The sequence below is a fragment of the Haliotis cracherodii genome, unplaced genomic scaffold (assembly GCF_022045235.1).
Source record: "Haliotis cracherodii isolate W230 unplaced genomic scaffold, xgHalCrac1.p SCAF_24, whole genome shotgun sequence".
Classification (NCBI taxonomy): Eukaryota; Metazoa; Mollusca; class Gastropoda; order Lepetellida; family Haliotidae; genus Haliotis; species Haliotis cracherodii.
In genome coordinates this window covers 7,761,184-7,778,085 of record NW_027266280.1, presented here as the reverse complement: position 1 = coordinate 7,778,085, position 16,902 = coordinate 7,761,184, and the positions used below count along the sequence as shown (strand labels likewise).

Below are 16,902 nucleotides of genomic sequence, written 5' to 3'. Positions count from 1 at the left end.
GCCCGTCGCTATATACGTGCAATAATCTTGGACGCGACGTTAAACCCAATTTCACCTCACCTCACCTGATATTTGATAGTTACTATTGTGTATATCGGTGTTTATTTGGTTTGAGATATACTGTTTCTGCCAAGGCAGGGCATCTGCTGACAAGGTTTTGACCAGTCTCAACATTCATTGCACTTACACTTAATATTTACATTTTCATAACCAATAACATTTTGGTGACACCAGTAACTGGTCCTAGGCAGCAAAGACCAGCCGACTTCATCCATGCAAATGAGTATATGTGCTATTCTGTTGCACACATTCATATGAACACGATGCAGCTGTTTCACAGAAAGCTTCTCCTCAAAGAACCATCTTCCCGAAGCAAGAGAGTTAACTGACTATAAAAGTTCGGTTTCCCGAGGCAAGAGAGTTACCTGACTATGAAAGTCCAGTGTCCACCCTTGCCGAACTGGGCTGGAATTCCTGGGCTCGTTCGTAGAGCCACCATTGGCTATTACGAGCCCAGGTACTCCAGCCTAGTTCGGCAAGGGTGAAAACTGGACTTTTAAAGTCAGTTAACGCTCTTGCCTCGGGAAGATGCGTTAGTCCAGACCAAATATAACTCCATTACACCAGCCTAGTTCGGCAAGGGTGGAAACTGGACTTTTATAGTCAGTCAACAGTCCTGCTTCGGGAAGATGTAAAGAACCGTCTTTGAGCAGTTAAAAGGATTTCACCTGGTTGACACCCACCGGAGTACCGCCCACCAATACAGCATCCTTGTGGACCTCGTTTTCATCGTGAGTCTTGACATGCTTCACCAGAGTGAGTGAGTGAGTGAGTTTGGTTTTACGCCGCTTTTAGCAATATTCTAGCAATATCACGGTGGAGGACACCAGAAATGGGCTTCACACATTGTACCTATGTCGGGAATCGAACTCGGGTCTTCGGCGTGACGAGCGAACGCTTTAACCACTCGGCTACCCTACCGCCCCTGCTTCACCAGAGGAGCATCCGACAAATTATTGACCTTATTATGATTGATTATTATTGCAACTTTAAATGGTATGTCAGGATCCACCATTTGATCATTATTACAATTCCCAGACCCTACGACACCCATCCACCCCACCCCACATCAAATGGTCGACCCAGATACTCAGTGAAGACAGGATTGAGCTATGGATTTCAGCTTGCTTTATTTAATCAGTCCGACGTTTTGGTACCTGCGCCCTTCGTCAAGTACAGAAGCAGAACATAGGCAGGGAGCGTGTTTAGATCAAGTCGCTCGGGTACTGACAACAACAACAAATAGGATAACAATAATAGGATAATATGTGACAAGCATATCCAATCATGAGTGTGATATAATAGAAGGTGTGTAGTGAGTGGATGGATAGTGTGTGATTGATGAAGAAACTTTGACATGACAGGTACATTTTGACATGAGTTAACACTGGCATGACAAGTAAGAATCGACATGACAAATAAACACTGACATGACAAAAAACATCGATATGACAAGTAACACTGACATGACAAAAACATCGATATGACAAGTAAACATTGACATGACAAGTAACATTGCCTTGACAAAAACATCGCTATGACAAGTAAACATTGACATGACAAGTAACATTGACATGACAAGTAAACATCCATATGACAAGTAACATCGACATGACAAGTAAACATCCATATGACAAGTAACATCGACATGACAAGTAAACATCCATATGACAAGTAACATCGACATGACAAGTAACATCGATATTACAAGTAACATCGATATGACAAGTAACATCGATATTACAAGTAACATCGATATTACAAGTAACATCGATATGACAAGTAACATCGACATGACAAGTAAACATCCATATGACAAGTAACATCGATATGACAAGTAACATCGATATTACAAGTAACATCGATATGACAATTAAGTATCGACATGACAAGTAACATTGTCATGACAAAAACAGTGACATGACAAGTAACATTGACATGACAAAAACATCGACATGACAAGTAAGTATCGACAAGACAAGTAACATTGACATGACAAAAACATCGATATGACATGTAAACATTGACATGACAAGTAACATTGACATGACAAGTAACATCGACATGATAAGTAACATTGTCATGACGAAAACATCAATATTACAAGTAAAAATCGACATGACAAGCACACACCAATGTTTCAAATAAACATCGGCATAAGTAAACATCAATATTACAAGTAAACAGCGACCAGACAAGTAAACATTGACATGAGTGCACATTGGCATGACATCACGAGTACATATATATGAGAAGGAATAGACAATACCAAATAGGACATGCAATTAACGATAGCTGGCATTTAGAAATGAGCTGAAAAGTTAAAAGCTTATGGACAAAGGTCACGTCAGCGTATTGTGACAGATATGGATCCTCCTCAATAACGATTGTCTCCCTTGATCTTATAACTGATGAACTTCGACCTTTTGCAATGTGACCTAGTTGTTTTGTAGAATAAACGACAAACAACTACGTGTAAGAACTAGGAAGTGTTTTTACTCGTAAAAACATATGTCTCCCCCCACTCCCCTAACCCCCATTCATTCGTTTACTTCACGTTAAACCCCATCTCTTCATTCCCACCCTCCATTACTAAATAGTGCGTGAGTGAGTGAGTTTGGTTTTACGCCGCTTTTAGCAATATTCCAGCAATATCACGGCGGGGGACACCAGAAATGGGTTTCACACATTGTACCCATGTCGGGAATCGAAACCGGGGCTTCGGCGTGACGAGCGAACGCTTTAACCACTAGGCTACCCGACCGCCCCCATTACTAAATAACAGAGACAAAAATAGAACTCCTAGAAATTTCAAACAATAATGGGCACCACTTCAGGACTTGGTTAATATGTTACAACTTCATGAAATAATATTGAACAGGTTTTGAGTTATGGTCCGGAAACCAAGCTTACCCCCATTCAGAGTCTATGTTCAAGTTATCTCCATGGAAACGAGAAAAATAAAAATGTCAAAAATCTCTAAATAGCAAAAGGCACCACTTCAGTGCTGGGTTAATGTGTATACAAAGTTCGCAAAAAAAATTAAACGGTTTCTGAGTTATGGTCAGGAAACAAAGCTTACCCCCATTCAGAGTTTATGTTCAACTTATCTCCATGGAAACGAGAAAAAATAAAAATGTCAAAAATCTTTTAATAGCAAAAGGCACCACTTCAGTGCTGGGTTAATGTGTATACAAAGTTTCGCGAAAAAATATTAAACGGTTTCCGAGTTATGGTCCGGAAACCAAGCTTACCCCCATTCAGAGTTTATGTTCAACTTATCTCCATGGAAACGAGAAAAAATAAAAATGTAAAAAATCTCTAAATAGCAAAAGGCACCACTTCAGTGCTGGGTTAATGTGTATACAAAGTTTCGCGAAAAAATATTAAACGGTTTCCGAGTTATGGTCCGGAAACCAAGCTTACCCCCATTCAGAGTTTATGTTCAACTTATCTCCATGGAAACGAGAAAAAATAAAAATGTCAAAAATCTCTAAATAGCAAAAGGCACCACTTCAGTGCTGGGTTAATGTGTATACAAAGTTTCGCGAAAAAATATTAAACGGTTTCCGAGTTATGGTCCGGAAACCAAGCTTACCCCCATTCAGAGTTTATGTTCAACTTATCTCCATGGAAACGAGAAAAAATAAAAATGTAAAAAATCTCTAAATAGCAAAAGGCACCACTTCAGTGCTGGGTTAATGTGTATACAAAGTTTCGCGAAAAAATATTAAACGGTTTCTGAGTTATGGTCCGGAAACCAAGCTTACCCCCATTCAGAGCCTATGTTCAACTTATCTCCATGGAAACGAGAAAAAATAAAAATGTCAAAAATCTCTAAATAGCAAAAGGCACCACTTCAGTGCTGGGTTAATGTGTATACAAAGTTTCGCGAAAAAATATTAAACGGTTTCCGAGTTATGGTCCGGAAACCAAGCTTACCCCCATTCAGAGCCTATGTTCAACTTATCTCCATGGAAACGAGAAAAAATAAAAATGTCAAAAATCTCTAAATAGCAAAAGGCACCACTTCAGTGCTGGGTTAATGTGTATACAAAGTTTCGCGAAAACATATTAAACGGTTTCTGAGTTATGGTCCGGAAACGGTGGGAACGCCGACGCCGACGCCGACGCCAACGCCGACGCCGACGCCGACGGGAACCGTGCCAAAAACAATATGTCTCCCTCCATTCTGGGGGAGACATAATGACTCAAAGCATACATCAATGTTCTATATATAATTCAAATTATTTTATGAGAATCTAGAAATAATCGCTTATTGTCGAAATATTTTTTGTGTCAGCTTCACGCCTGTTTCAGATCGTCCATTGTTGCATCCCGATGACCAGGCAGAACATGACAGCCAGTGAGCTGATCGTTTCGGTGCAGCCTGAAACAGAATCACTAGTTATATGTGTGATCCGTGGGTAGACAAGTGGGTAACGTGTTAGCCCCCCATACCGAAGGCCGGAGTTCAATTCTTGCTGTCCCTCGCGATATGTCTAGAATAAAACGACCTTCACTCACGCAATCAGAGGTGACAACAGTTTGTTTGTTTAACGCCACACTCAGCAATATTCCAGCCTATGACGGCGGTCTGTAAATAAAAGTGTAAATACATAATAACTTTCGTTTGCTGACAGACCAAACTGAAACCGGTTGCAAAATCTGGTTGCGCATGAATATTGATATATGCCCAAATATGGGCATTGTTGACATTTCTATGCATACACATTAACATGTTCTTGCTGTTGTGTGTGCAAACGACACCGACGCTCAAGATCCTTTATAACGAATTTCTTCAACGTATGGCAATTCAAGCGCATTGCTGATAGTACGCAGGACACCTATAAGAAAATTTAAAGTCACATTAGCGCTGATCTTTGAATATCGGACCAACGGTGGGTCGCTCGCACTGCCTGGGTCTCGTCTGTGCACTCAAAATGGTTCGGTTTTCTTGATCTATCAGCTGAATTTATATCCTGTCTGTACCATTTTGGAAGAGGGAAATCAGAATGTTCGACAAAGACATTCATGTTAACTGTACCACCCTATACTGGAGACGTGAACTCAAGTCTGCTTGCATGTCAGTGACAGCTTCGAACGAAGGGCAAGGTCACCACCGGAATAAGAAAAGACAACCGTGATCTATTCAGAGTTTCACGCCAAAGATAGGGAATGTTATTGTTCACATGTGGGATGTTTTGAATCACATGATCAGAAGTGAGGCACACTTTTATGAAGTTTTCGAATGATTCGTATCGGAAATGTTCACTTAAGTGATCTGGTCGTGCAGTCGTGTATGTTCATTCATGAACAAACACCTCCGGAAGCAATGTCACAGAATACGCTTCGAATGGCGACACTGGTGGCACAACCGGAGCATCGAACGTAAGTCTAGATATCTGTCCACATAGTTTAAACTGACTTCATTATTCAAAGCGCGGCGCTGATGTGACTTTTCAAATTTTCTTATTGGTTTCCTTCGTACTAATAACATGGCGTTTGAATTACCATAAGTTGAAGAATCTCTTCCAAAAAGATCTTGAGCGTCGGTGCTGTTATGTTTGCAAACACAACTGCAGGCGCATGTTGTTAATGCGTATGCATAGAAATGTCAACAATGCCCCTATTTTGTCATATATCAATATTCATGCGCAACCAGATTTTGCAACCAGTTTCAGTTTGGTCTGTCAACGAACGAAAGTTGTTATGTATTTACACTTAAATATATATTTAACGTTGGTAATAAGTAAAATACCACACTCATTCCACTTTCTATGGTATCTAACGAAAATGAGTGTAGTATTCTCTATGTATCTTACCACCTGTATCTTCACCACGTGGGTAATAAACGATAATATGCACCAACCAAGTCAGCAAGCATGACCATCCGATCCCGTTAGTCGGTTCTTACGACAAGCAATATAATTGTGTTCTTGTATTAATTATAATAAAGTGCCATTAATGAGGGTGCCAACCCCCTCCTCCCTTGAATCACAAATACCAACTCATTACTCACTCTGAGGCTCATGGCTCACCTCTGAATTCAGAATTACTGTCATGAATCCTTTTGGACAAATAAAATAAAATACACACGTTTACTCAATTTGTGTATTCGATGGTACCTGAAGTGTTTGTCCACTCCCGTTTGTTGTCGGACACCTGGCACACCTTGCGGGGGTTCCCCGGCTGTCCAGCTCCGTGCGGTATGCACGTGCCTCTGAAGACGCAGTACCGGCCCTGTAGGTCAATGTATATTTTCAGTTTTCTATGGATTTATCCCACGACAGAAGACGGAGTCATTGTACAATTTAACGATTAAGAAAACGAACCGGATTGAGAGTCCGCAGCTTTAATGTTCAAGAGGAATATTGTGAGGTGAGGTGAGGTGAGGTGAGGTGAGGTGAGGTGAGGTGAGGTGAAATTGGGTTTAACGACGCGTCCAAGATAATTGCACTTATATAGCGACGTACATGTACGTGTGTGTGTTTGTGTGGCTGCTTGAACTAGTCCGGACTGATGCCGATTTATAGTGCTAGCCCACTGAGATACCATGCCGCAGTTTAACATGAATACCCCACTCAGACACAGTATACTGACTCCGAGCCTTGCAGTCCTTGTTTTATCCCCTTAATGCCGAGCCAGACAGGGTAACAACAAGTACCATCTTTTAACGTCTTTTGGTATGACGCGGCCGGGGAGCGAGCCCCGAACCTTCCGCTCTCCGTGCGGACGCTCTACCACTAGACCACGGAGGCGGTCGGGAATATTGTGAATAAATACATATTTGTTTACTACAGTAAAGTACGGTTATAACGAACTCAAAGGGACTACTAATTTTAGTTCGTTATAACCGTAGTTCGTTATAGGCATATATACAGCATAACTACAGCAAATAGTCGGGACCAAAAAAGTAAGTTCGTTATATCCGTAAGTTCCTTATAAGCGTGTTCGTTATAACCGAAGTTTACTGTATATGTTCTTGTCAGACTCAGGGGTAAGTGAGTTTGGGTTAACACTGCTCTGAACATTATTTCAGTTAGAAAACCGCGTGCCAGTTTGGTATGGCGAAATCCGGAAGTGATTTAGGTCTTAACACTTTGGTACAAGTCACATGCATGAGTACGGTGCTGGCAAACCTAGAAACATAACCAGGGCGAACCGCGGTTCAAACCCACAAACACAAGTTTCTGGAGTGCCCAAGGGACGCAACTCTTCACTACAAATTTAGGGGCCTTGGTCGACTGGCCACGCGGTCCCTTTCGACAAATGTAAACACACTAAGATGTCTGGAACATAGTTTCTTACCTCAACATCCCACTTAAAGTCATCTCCCTCGACACTCGCCCTCACACACGAGCCGTCGTAGACCATGAGACCAACGCTGTTACTGTAGATGTCGGCACTGTTGCCAACTGAAATCCGGAAGGCGCGGACATATTCATCGTCATCACTTCCGGTTTCGTCGTGATAAACAATATTGCACTTGGCACGTGAAATACTTTCTACTGTGGCTGTTGACGTTGTCGTGGCAACACTGTTTTGACTAGATTGCCTCACCTTCAATGAACGAATGAGTTAATTGGGTTGGGTTCAATGGTGAAGTTCGCAAAAGAAACGTTAAAACATATTAACCTAATAAAAATGAATTAGTATATAAACAACGACGTGAATTCATAAGTTACATATAATGACGAAATTAAATAAGTTTTCATTAACACCTGAACACTAAAGGCTCTTTAATGATGACATTAACTGTCTGCAAATAACCCGACATATTTACAGGTTAATCTTGCAGGTGCCATCGGCACGGTAGCGATATATTGCAGATGTTATCGGCATTGTAACGATATATTGTAAGCGCCATTTGCATAGTAACGATATATTGCAGGTGCTTTCGGCATAGTAACGATATATAGCAGGTGCTATTCTGTAACATCGTTACAGTCTACAAAAAGACGTCCAAATGTCCCAATGCCCACCAGTGACAAAAAAGGAAACTGCACCCTCGATTATCCAGTGTGTTTAATGTCCATACGTTTAGGATAATTTCCCTTGACCTATTCGCAACTATTGCTTGAGGCTGAAAACAGCCCTCCAATCAAATTACACTCATGAGCGAGAGACATTCTGTGCGAAGTTAGTGATTAGAGAGACTGAGCTGGCGCTGCCACTTCCGGAAAGAAACTTTAGTGGCGATCGTATTCTGGGTGAACTATTGATCATACAATGGATATAAATTACCATGGATAATCGGAGATGAGGAACTTGACCCAAATCGTAAATTTCAGCTTTATTTGTGGCATCGTCACAATGGCATCACGATCCTTGACGCCTTGAGATCAGCCACAAAACCCGTAAGGAAAGCTGCATTATGTTGTACATTATGCAATTTGTTGCTAAAGAATAAACATAAGGGTTTAGAGAAAACGCAGGAAAACGCAAGGAAATTAATTACCCTCAATTCTTCAACTGAGCAGGTTGATACGCCGTCCACAAATGTTTCTCCATCCAATGATGTGACGTTACACACACCACGTGACATATCACATGTACCACCATTGTCAAGATCCATCAACCTCGGCTTAATTGTCAGGTCCACGGAACAGTCTGTGCCACTGTAGTTGGTTTCGCAATCGCAGTTACCTGAAAATGTAAACAGGACAGACATCAGTTTCGCAATAGTCTCCGAAACGCAGTGGCGGATCCAGGGGTTCTGGGGGGGGTGGCAACCCCCTCCCTCTTTACATCTGATGATACTTCGTCGCCAGAGAACCAGAAGATTGGTTCTATGTCCCCATTTGGCCAATCATTTGTTATTGCATTTTCTTTCCAAATGGATCTTTTTCAAATATTGTTGGGGGCGGTCTAAAGCATTAGAGGGCACTGGGCCGTTTTGATTTCAACATACAGCCGAAATGAGTGGTGTACCGATCGTATATTAAAGCTTTAGAGGGATATTTCCGTTGAACAATCCGTTGAACAATCCGTTGAACAATTCGATGACCTTAAAATATTTTGAAGCAGTGTTACGCATGTACCATGTTATAGTGCTTCAATTAATGTTTAAAAAGTCCCGTTTGTTCCTCGGTAACTTGATTAGCAATGTGTCGTAAAGTCACTTTAGTGAAGTAAACTACGCTTATAACGAACACGCTTATAACGAACTTACGCATATAACGAACTTACTTTTGTGGTCCCGACAATTTGCTGTGGTTATGCTGTGTATATGCTTATAACGAACTACAGTTAAAGCGAACTAAAATTATTATAGTCCCTTTGAGTTCGTTATAACCGTACTTTACTGTATTTACTTTCTTCCATATCATATTTGATTAATGAATGATGAAGCGTTATTGTCACGGAGTTAACTTAGCAAGGAATAGCTAGAAACGACAACAAACTCAACAATTTCTTATATTCACCAATAGGCCCTTATGGTTCTAATTTGTTTCGTAGTATATTTTACAGAATGTGGGGTTTCCTTTAGCAAATATTTAGTACTATAAATCGGCATCAGTCGGGACTAGTACAAGCAGCCACACACACACAAACGTGCATGCACGCGACGTTAAACCTCATTTCACCTCACCCCACCACCTCACGTCATAGTAGGTGAGGTGAAATGGGGTTTAACGTCGCGTCCAAGTTTATTGCACTTATATAGCGACGTACATGCACAACAAGTACCATCGTTTAACGTCTTTTGGTATGACGCGGCCGGGGATTGATACCCGGACCTTCCGCTCTCCGGGCGGACACTCTACCACTAGACCACGGAGGCGGTCTTACGTCATAGTAAAACATGTAGAGTTAACAGTAAAGCAATTGCATATAAACATACCTTGAATTAATAAGGGTAGGATTTATGGATGAACAACTTCTTTATTACAATTGTTCATCCATAAATTATCCTTATTAAGTACTCTAACTTCTAAATGCCTATCAAAGAAGACCTTGAATACATTTGCTGTTCACACTGCCGTCTCTCAGCCTCAAGGTTGCATATCAACATCAACACTTCCATTTAAACATACCTTGTACGCAGTTACCGTTCCCACTGCAGTCGCTCGGACACGCCTCGGCCATCACCATATCGTAGATGGACTTCATCCCGTCGTCATGCTGGGTCTTCTCCCAGAGTACCGGGTTAACCACAACCTCGTGCATACAATGGTCTGTCACAGTGTCCACGGCTGATTGGGAAAAGTCGATGGTGCCCGTCAGCTGGTTAAAAATGACTTGCACTGTCATCAATTATTTCAGAACAATGTAATTGTTTTGGTGCTTGTTGCTATTACTGTTATAAGGTACAAATGCATTCCCCAAACCATAGAAAATTCTGACCTTCAAAATAGCGGCTATTGCTGTTATGGGTTCGTCGCTGTAGTTACAGGATACACAGAATACACGAGTCATGAGATATAGAATACATAAGATCATTAATGGAATCAGTTACCGGTAAGGGGACACGGGTGGCCCTGTCGTCTAAGGCGCCGATATTCGCTGTGCAGAGTTGCGTCCCCTTGGCACGCCAGAAACCTATGATTGTGGGTTCGAATCCCGGTTCGCCCCGATTATGTTTCTAGGTTTGTCAGCACCATACCCGTGCTCATGGGTTTCACCGAAGTGGTAAACGTCTGAGACCTGCATCACTTCGGGCTTTCCTCCCACATTAAGCTGACACGCCGCGATATAACTGGAATACTGTTAAAAGCGGCGTTAAACCAAACGGACGGGTAGACCAAAACCCCAAAAACCCACCCTCAGTTCAGGTCTGCTAACAGACCAATCTAACGCTACCTGAATGTCCATCACGCAGTTGGCCAGGCTGTCGTTGGTGTACATTTCGGGCACATTGTCGCACGCCTGCATGGACCGGGACTTGTGGAACATATCTTCACAGTAAGCTCTGGCTTTGTCCTCTGTCCATCCCCCTCGCCACTGCTCTTCAACTTGCTGGAGAAAAAGGAACTTTTGAGTGTCGGTATTTATACGCCGTAGTCATCAATATCCTCCATATATGTACGGTGGCTCATAAGGGACATGGAGTCTGTTTTTCCATATTTTTAAATTTCACTTAATTTTATCGTAACCTTTTGCAAATTAACACGATTTGTCTTACAAATATGTGATAAATCATGTGTAAAGAAGATATTGAATCGCTGAAAAGTGAAACGAAAATGTCAAAAACTAAAATGAAAATACAGAAAACTATTTCCACCGCGATGATAATATTCCAATATTATCACCGCGGTGGAAATAGTTTCCTGTTGTTTTTGACATTTTCATTTTAGTTTTTGACCTTTTCGTTTTGGTTTTTGACATTTCCATTTTAGCTTTTGACATTTTCGCTTCACATTTCAGCGACTCAATAGCTACTTGAAAGTACATTTTCCATGTTTTCGGTTGTTTTTATACATGATTTATCCCCTATTTGTATGACAAATTGTGTTTATTTGCAAAAGGTTACGATAAAAGTAAGTGAAACATCAAAATATTGATAAACAGACTCTATGTCCCTTATGGGTCATCGTAATGTATGTGATCCAGTATGGGTCCGACAAACAATGATTGACATCGTTTGAGTTCTTGCGCCATCATTGTGTAAAAATAATAATATAAAATTGGATATATCTACCAAAGAATCTTCTACTCTTTTTGCTGATGCAATGACATTACTTCTTGTTTAGGGGCGGTCGGGTAGCCTAGTGGTTGTTTCCGGGTTCGATTCCTGACATGGGTACAATGTGTGAAGCCCAATTCTGGAATCACCTGCCGTGATATTGCTGGAATATTGCTAAAAGCGGCGTAAAACCATACTCACTCACTCACTTCTGGTTCATCTTAATGCAATGTCAGTTCATCTAACCTTAGAGATGTGATTGACAGTGTGCCTGTGACTACTTATGACAAACAGTCGGGCGCCATGTCGGTGGAGAACCTGTTTGGCTCAACGCCGCTTTGAACAGTAGTTTTAGTCTAGGCGTTTCAGCTTAACAGAGAAAGACGGCGAAACTTAAACAGGCGTTGTACATTTATCACGTTGGTGAAGCCAGATAGGTGTCCCGGATGTCCCGGATTACAAAAAATAGGTGACAGAAACCCTGGCCACTTGAGCTCATTTTGGGGTAATTTTGGCAGCGCACTTGGCCACGTGATGTCATTTTTACGATGAACCTGGCCCACCAAAGGCCACATGTCATTTTGACGTCGTACTTGGCCCAACGAAGGCCATCATGATGTCATTGTGACGCCGTGCTTGGCCTATGAAAGGTCACAGGCTGTCATTTTTACGCTGAACTTGGGTCACCAGAGGCCACATGTCATGCTGACGTCGTACGTGGCCCATCAAATGCCACATGTCATTTTGACGTCGTACTTTGCGTACCAAAGGCCACATGATGTCATTTTGATGTATAACTTGGCCCATCAAATGCCACATGATGTCATTTTGACGCCGTACTTGGCCCACCAAAGACCACATGATGTAATTCTGACGTCGTACTTGGCCCATCAAATGCCACATGACTTTCAGGGCCCACTTGCACAAAGCGATCTTAGCGCTAAGATGATCTTAACTCCCATACTTTAACATAGGCTTACGATAGTCTTAGCGCTAAGATCGTTTTGTGCAAGTGGGCCCTGGTGATATGAACTTACCCTGCGACCCCGTGGTGGTGAAGTATCCGGCAAGCTCAGCACAGACCTTTTCTTCCGTCTTTCTGTAATCGTGCACTTGGAGGGTTGGACATCAGTGAAGCCATGCAGTATTTTGATTTCCTCGTGAGCCTGGGCGGCTGTACAATGTATTTGGTTGCCTGCTCCTACCTTGGGGCGGCATGAGCAGAAGTTGAGTGTCTTCGGCCAGGACGTTAATTTTTCATGTGTGTCGTGATTAAACAGGTTGTTGTCAGCGCCAACCCTACAAAATTCGGATCAAATACCTTATACTAAACATAAATTGTCAGTACAAGAAAATAACCAGTCTAGATTATCCGATTATCCGAAACAGATTTGGCGTAGAGGGAAAAACAGCTGTGGAAAGTATATGAATGAATCACTGAACACCTTGGCCCACTTGCACAAAGCGTTCTTAGCGCGACAACTATTGTAAGCCTAATAAAAAGTATGGGAGTTACGATCATCTTAGCGCTATGATCGCTTTGTGCAAGTGGGCCCTGGTGATCACAAAAAGGGTAAGAATGTCCTTACTCACGACAGAATTTCTTTTTTTGAGCATTAGATTATTTTGAAAACTTATGATAACCTGACTAAGAAAAATATTCTGATTAGGATTTTTTTTAAATATTTGCAGCAGACATTTGCAGAAAGCTTCGATAAATCACCGAACGCAAATCTAAAATCATCTTTCTGTCTTGACATGGCTGATAATCTAAAGAGATTGAAGTTGTTTCGTTACACTGCCATTCGGACCATTCGGGTCCACTCGGCGTATTCCGCTACTTTCAAAATACTTCACGTAGCAATGGAGCAGTGATGCGGCACGATTTCACTGTTTCTGTCCGCATTTAGTTCGTACAATCAATGTTCAGTGAAGCTAATTTAGAATTAATAAAAAAACAAGGTATATTATCAAGAACCAGTTAGAGAAGGACTACCAGTGCAGCCCGAAGGTGTTGTGTAATGTGATAGTCACTTAAACTAGTGAAACTAGTGAAACCAGTTCCAATGGGGTTTGAGGTGGACACAAGTCTCTTTCTTGATCAGGGGCGGTCGGGTAGCCAAGCAGTTAAAGCGTTCGCTTGTCACGCCGAAGACCCGGGTTCGATTCCCGACATGGGTACAATGTGAAGCCCATTTATGGTGTCCCCCGCCGTGATATTGCTGGAATATTGATAAAAGCGGCGTAAAACCATACTCACTCACTCACTCACTTTCTTGATCATATGTCTATGATTTCAAGAACAATCATCACTCACTGTAACCGTGTGTACAATCGAACCCAGGTATAATGGCGCAAAGAGTGAACACTTTAACCACTGCGCTGCCAACTGCGCTGTATACGTGTATGCCAACTTTCGTCCTACATGCGCGATATGTCTTGTAATGGTCAGTGTAAGTAATGTCGCTGACAGTGAGTCGGCCCTTACCTCCATGAATCGGAGAATGCCCTAAAGTTTTTGGTGGTGGTTCCGTCCCTCTTGACGAAGTCGTCAACAGTGGTTGAGGAGAGTAGACCACACAGGCCGCTGCTCCTCTGAACGTCTTGCACTGATGGGTACACGTACACGTTGAGGAAGTTATCTTTAATCGCCACCGACACGCTTCCTCCAGTGGGCAGGATGACCTTATTTGGAACACAGTGTCATGTATGTTACCAGCCACAGTGTACCAGAACACCAGTGAGTACAGAAAATACAATACGTGTACGTTTCTATTTAAAAGAAATAGTAGTCAATTATTTTTTAAGTCAGCAAATTTAATTGTGCTTTTCTTATACGTCTACAAGAATAGTATGCCACACGCACGCACGCACGCACTCACGCACGCACGCACACACACACACACACACACGCAAACACACACGCACACACACCTTGGATGTACAATCTAATTAAAATCAGATCTTAGTTCTTGCTACTGCTAAGCAAAAATCAGCACACATTCTAAACGTCACCAGACCGAACACTATTCACCTATCGTGGGACTTCTGTTGCAAGAAATTAATTAGATTTGTAGTCCAAAGGAAGGATACGAGGCTTAACGAGCTGTGAAGGGGGTTTACGGTTGTTGTACACCATTCTAATGCATTCAAGCATTGGAGCCAAAGACACGAAGTGTTCAAATAAATCGCATTTTCAGTTGCATGTATTTTTCCCACAAAAGTGTCAAATTTGCAGGATGAAGTAGTTTTATGTAAAATGTTTTGGCTTCAGGAAACTGTCATGGAATTTCCACCAAAGCCCAACGAGTTATCGAAACGTCATCCATTCGAAATTATGAATTCAACGTCTGCCGCCCGGAGCCGTTCGCGCCATACCGGCTCATTCCTCTTATGGATTAGGGAGTGGGACGAGTGTTGCCAAAAATAATTGCATCGGGATCAGACGTGAGTGTCCGTAGGCTAAATATTAATTGTCAATGCAAGAGAATAACCAGTCGAGATTATCCGCCGAAACAGTTTCCATTTGGTGTATTAAAAGGGAAGAAAACTTATATGAATGGACCACTGAAAATCTGTGATGACACCAGGTGTACGCGAAAAGGGTAAGCATGTCCTGCCCTACCGGTAGCAGCCGCAATTTGCATAAAAAAGAAAGTAGGTATTGCCGCACAGCAGTACTCCTGTGACGTCATCGGTCACCATGACGTTCAAATCAAGTGACAAGACACATCTGCCATTGAGATCACGAAGCACCATGCCTATCCGTAATAATCATAAGTGTCCGTCATCTATTCGACCCTTTCCGTTCAGTTCAGCAAAGTCTTAGGCATGACTAGGTAAATTTGCACTGAGTTTAACAGTGTAGACGTAGCTCAGTCGGTTAGCTGTCGGACTAAAATCCGGAAGTTCGCGTCTGACGAAAACTGGTCGATTGTCTTTCAGACAGGTGATCTAGGGGCAGAGATCGTGAGATCACGAAAGGTTGTGGTACTGTATCCTAAAGCCGCCTCCAGACATACAGCGCACTGCGCAGACACAGTTAACACAGTTAAGCTACTCTTCATTGAAAACATATGTTTTCCAAGTTGTGAAAAATATGGAATACTGTAAGGGACATTCTCGAGATCTCGCATTCTCGTGTTTTGGGCATATTAAGCTCGTTTTCAAAGGTCGAGATCGCGAGAATGTCCCTTACAGTATTCCATAGAAAAGTGATATTTTCATTGCAGTGAACACAACACTTGATATTTCACTGCTGTGAAAATAACACTTTGACGGAACTTTTCTCATACAAGAGTGACCTCCTCTCAAATTGTCTCCCTTTATCGTAAGTTCCAACCCGTACACACACTGTTGACTTCCTTTTAACGTTAGTTCCACTTTGATAAGGCAAAACAAAGACGGATAACCATTTATTGAGTTAATATCGCTGTTTGTTATTCTCTTGAAAACGTTTTGTTTTAAACTGTAAATTTCTCACTTAATTCTCCAATCGAGACTGTTCGTTTAGCAAAGCGCCATTTATGTTACTTGACCAGCGTGTATTCTTTCGCTTCCAACAGCGGTTAGTAGTTTTGAAGTACATTTTTTGTTAAAGTTGATTTTGTATATAATCATATCTATATGTATGATACAGAATTTTCGTGCCCTAAATAATTATTGTTACTTTTGTTTTATATTTTTTAAGATTAACACGAAACTACTTTTTTAGTTGCAAATACAAGGGGTGATGAACCACCCTTTTGTGTTGGGCAGGGAGAATTTACGTTTCGAGGTTTTACATATGTTATGAAATAATAATATTTCCGGTGGACAACTACACAAAAAGTATATAATAAATAGGATATTCCATGTGTCTCGTAAAATATCATGTTTCTCCCATCTCGTGACGGGTGAAAGAGAGATATTTTCACCGTGCCAAGCCTCCTTTCTCACCGTCACTCGATGAGAGAAACATGAAATTTCACGAGACACATGAAATATCCTCTATATCTCCAAAATAATCCTCTATATTTCCAAAATGATCCATTTTTTGCAGGGACCCGTGAAGATCCGGGGTAGAATAGCTCTTCAGCAACCCATGCATGCCGTAAAAGGCGACTATGCTTGTCGTAAGAGGCGACTAACGGGATCGGGTGGTCAAGGTCGCTGACTTGGTTGGTGCATGTCATCGATCCCAATTGCGTGGATCGATGTTCATGATGTAAATG

At 41.8% G+C, this 16,902-nt stretch overlaps 1 protein-coding gene across 1 annotated transcript in view; it reads right to left on the bottom strand.

The window, feature by feature from the left end:
* Positions 1 to 1,206: 1,206 nt before the first annotated feature.
* Positions 1,207 to 16,902, bottom strand: part of LOC139472317 (von Willebrand factor D and EGF domain-containing protein-like) — a 56,623-nt gene continuing 40,927 nt past the window's right edge. Inside the window, exons 13-20 of the mRNA XM_071254762.1 lie at positions 14,178 to 14,374; positions 12,727 to 12,988; positions 10,867 to 11,022; positions 10,101 to 10,290; positions 8,522 to 8,709; positions 7,372 to 7,623; positions 6,189 to 6,303; positions 1,207 to 4,450 (exon numbers count right to left, since the gene is read on the bottom strand). Coding sequence (XP_071110863.1) covers positions 4,377 to 4,450; positions 6,189 to 6,303; positions 7,372 to 7,623; positions 8,522 to 8,709; positions 10,101 to 10,290; positions 10,867 to 11,022; positions 12,727 to 12,988; positions 14,178 to 14,374 — 1,434 coding nt within the window. The 3' untranslated portion in view covers positions 1,207 to 4,376. The remainder of the gene's footprint in view (positions 4,451 to 6,188; positions 6,304 to 7,371; positions 7,624 to 8,521; positions 8,710 to 10,100; positions 10,291 to 10,866; positions 11,023 to 12,726; positions 12,989 to 14,177; positions 14,375 to 16,902) is intronic.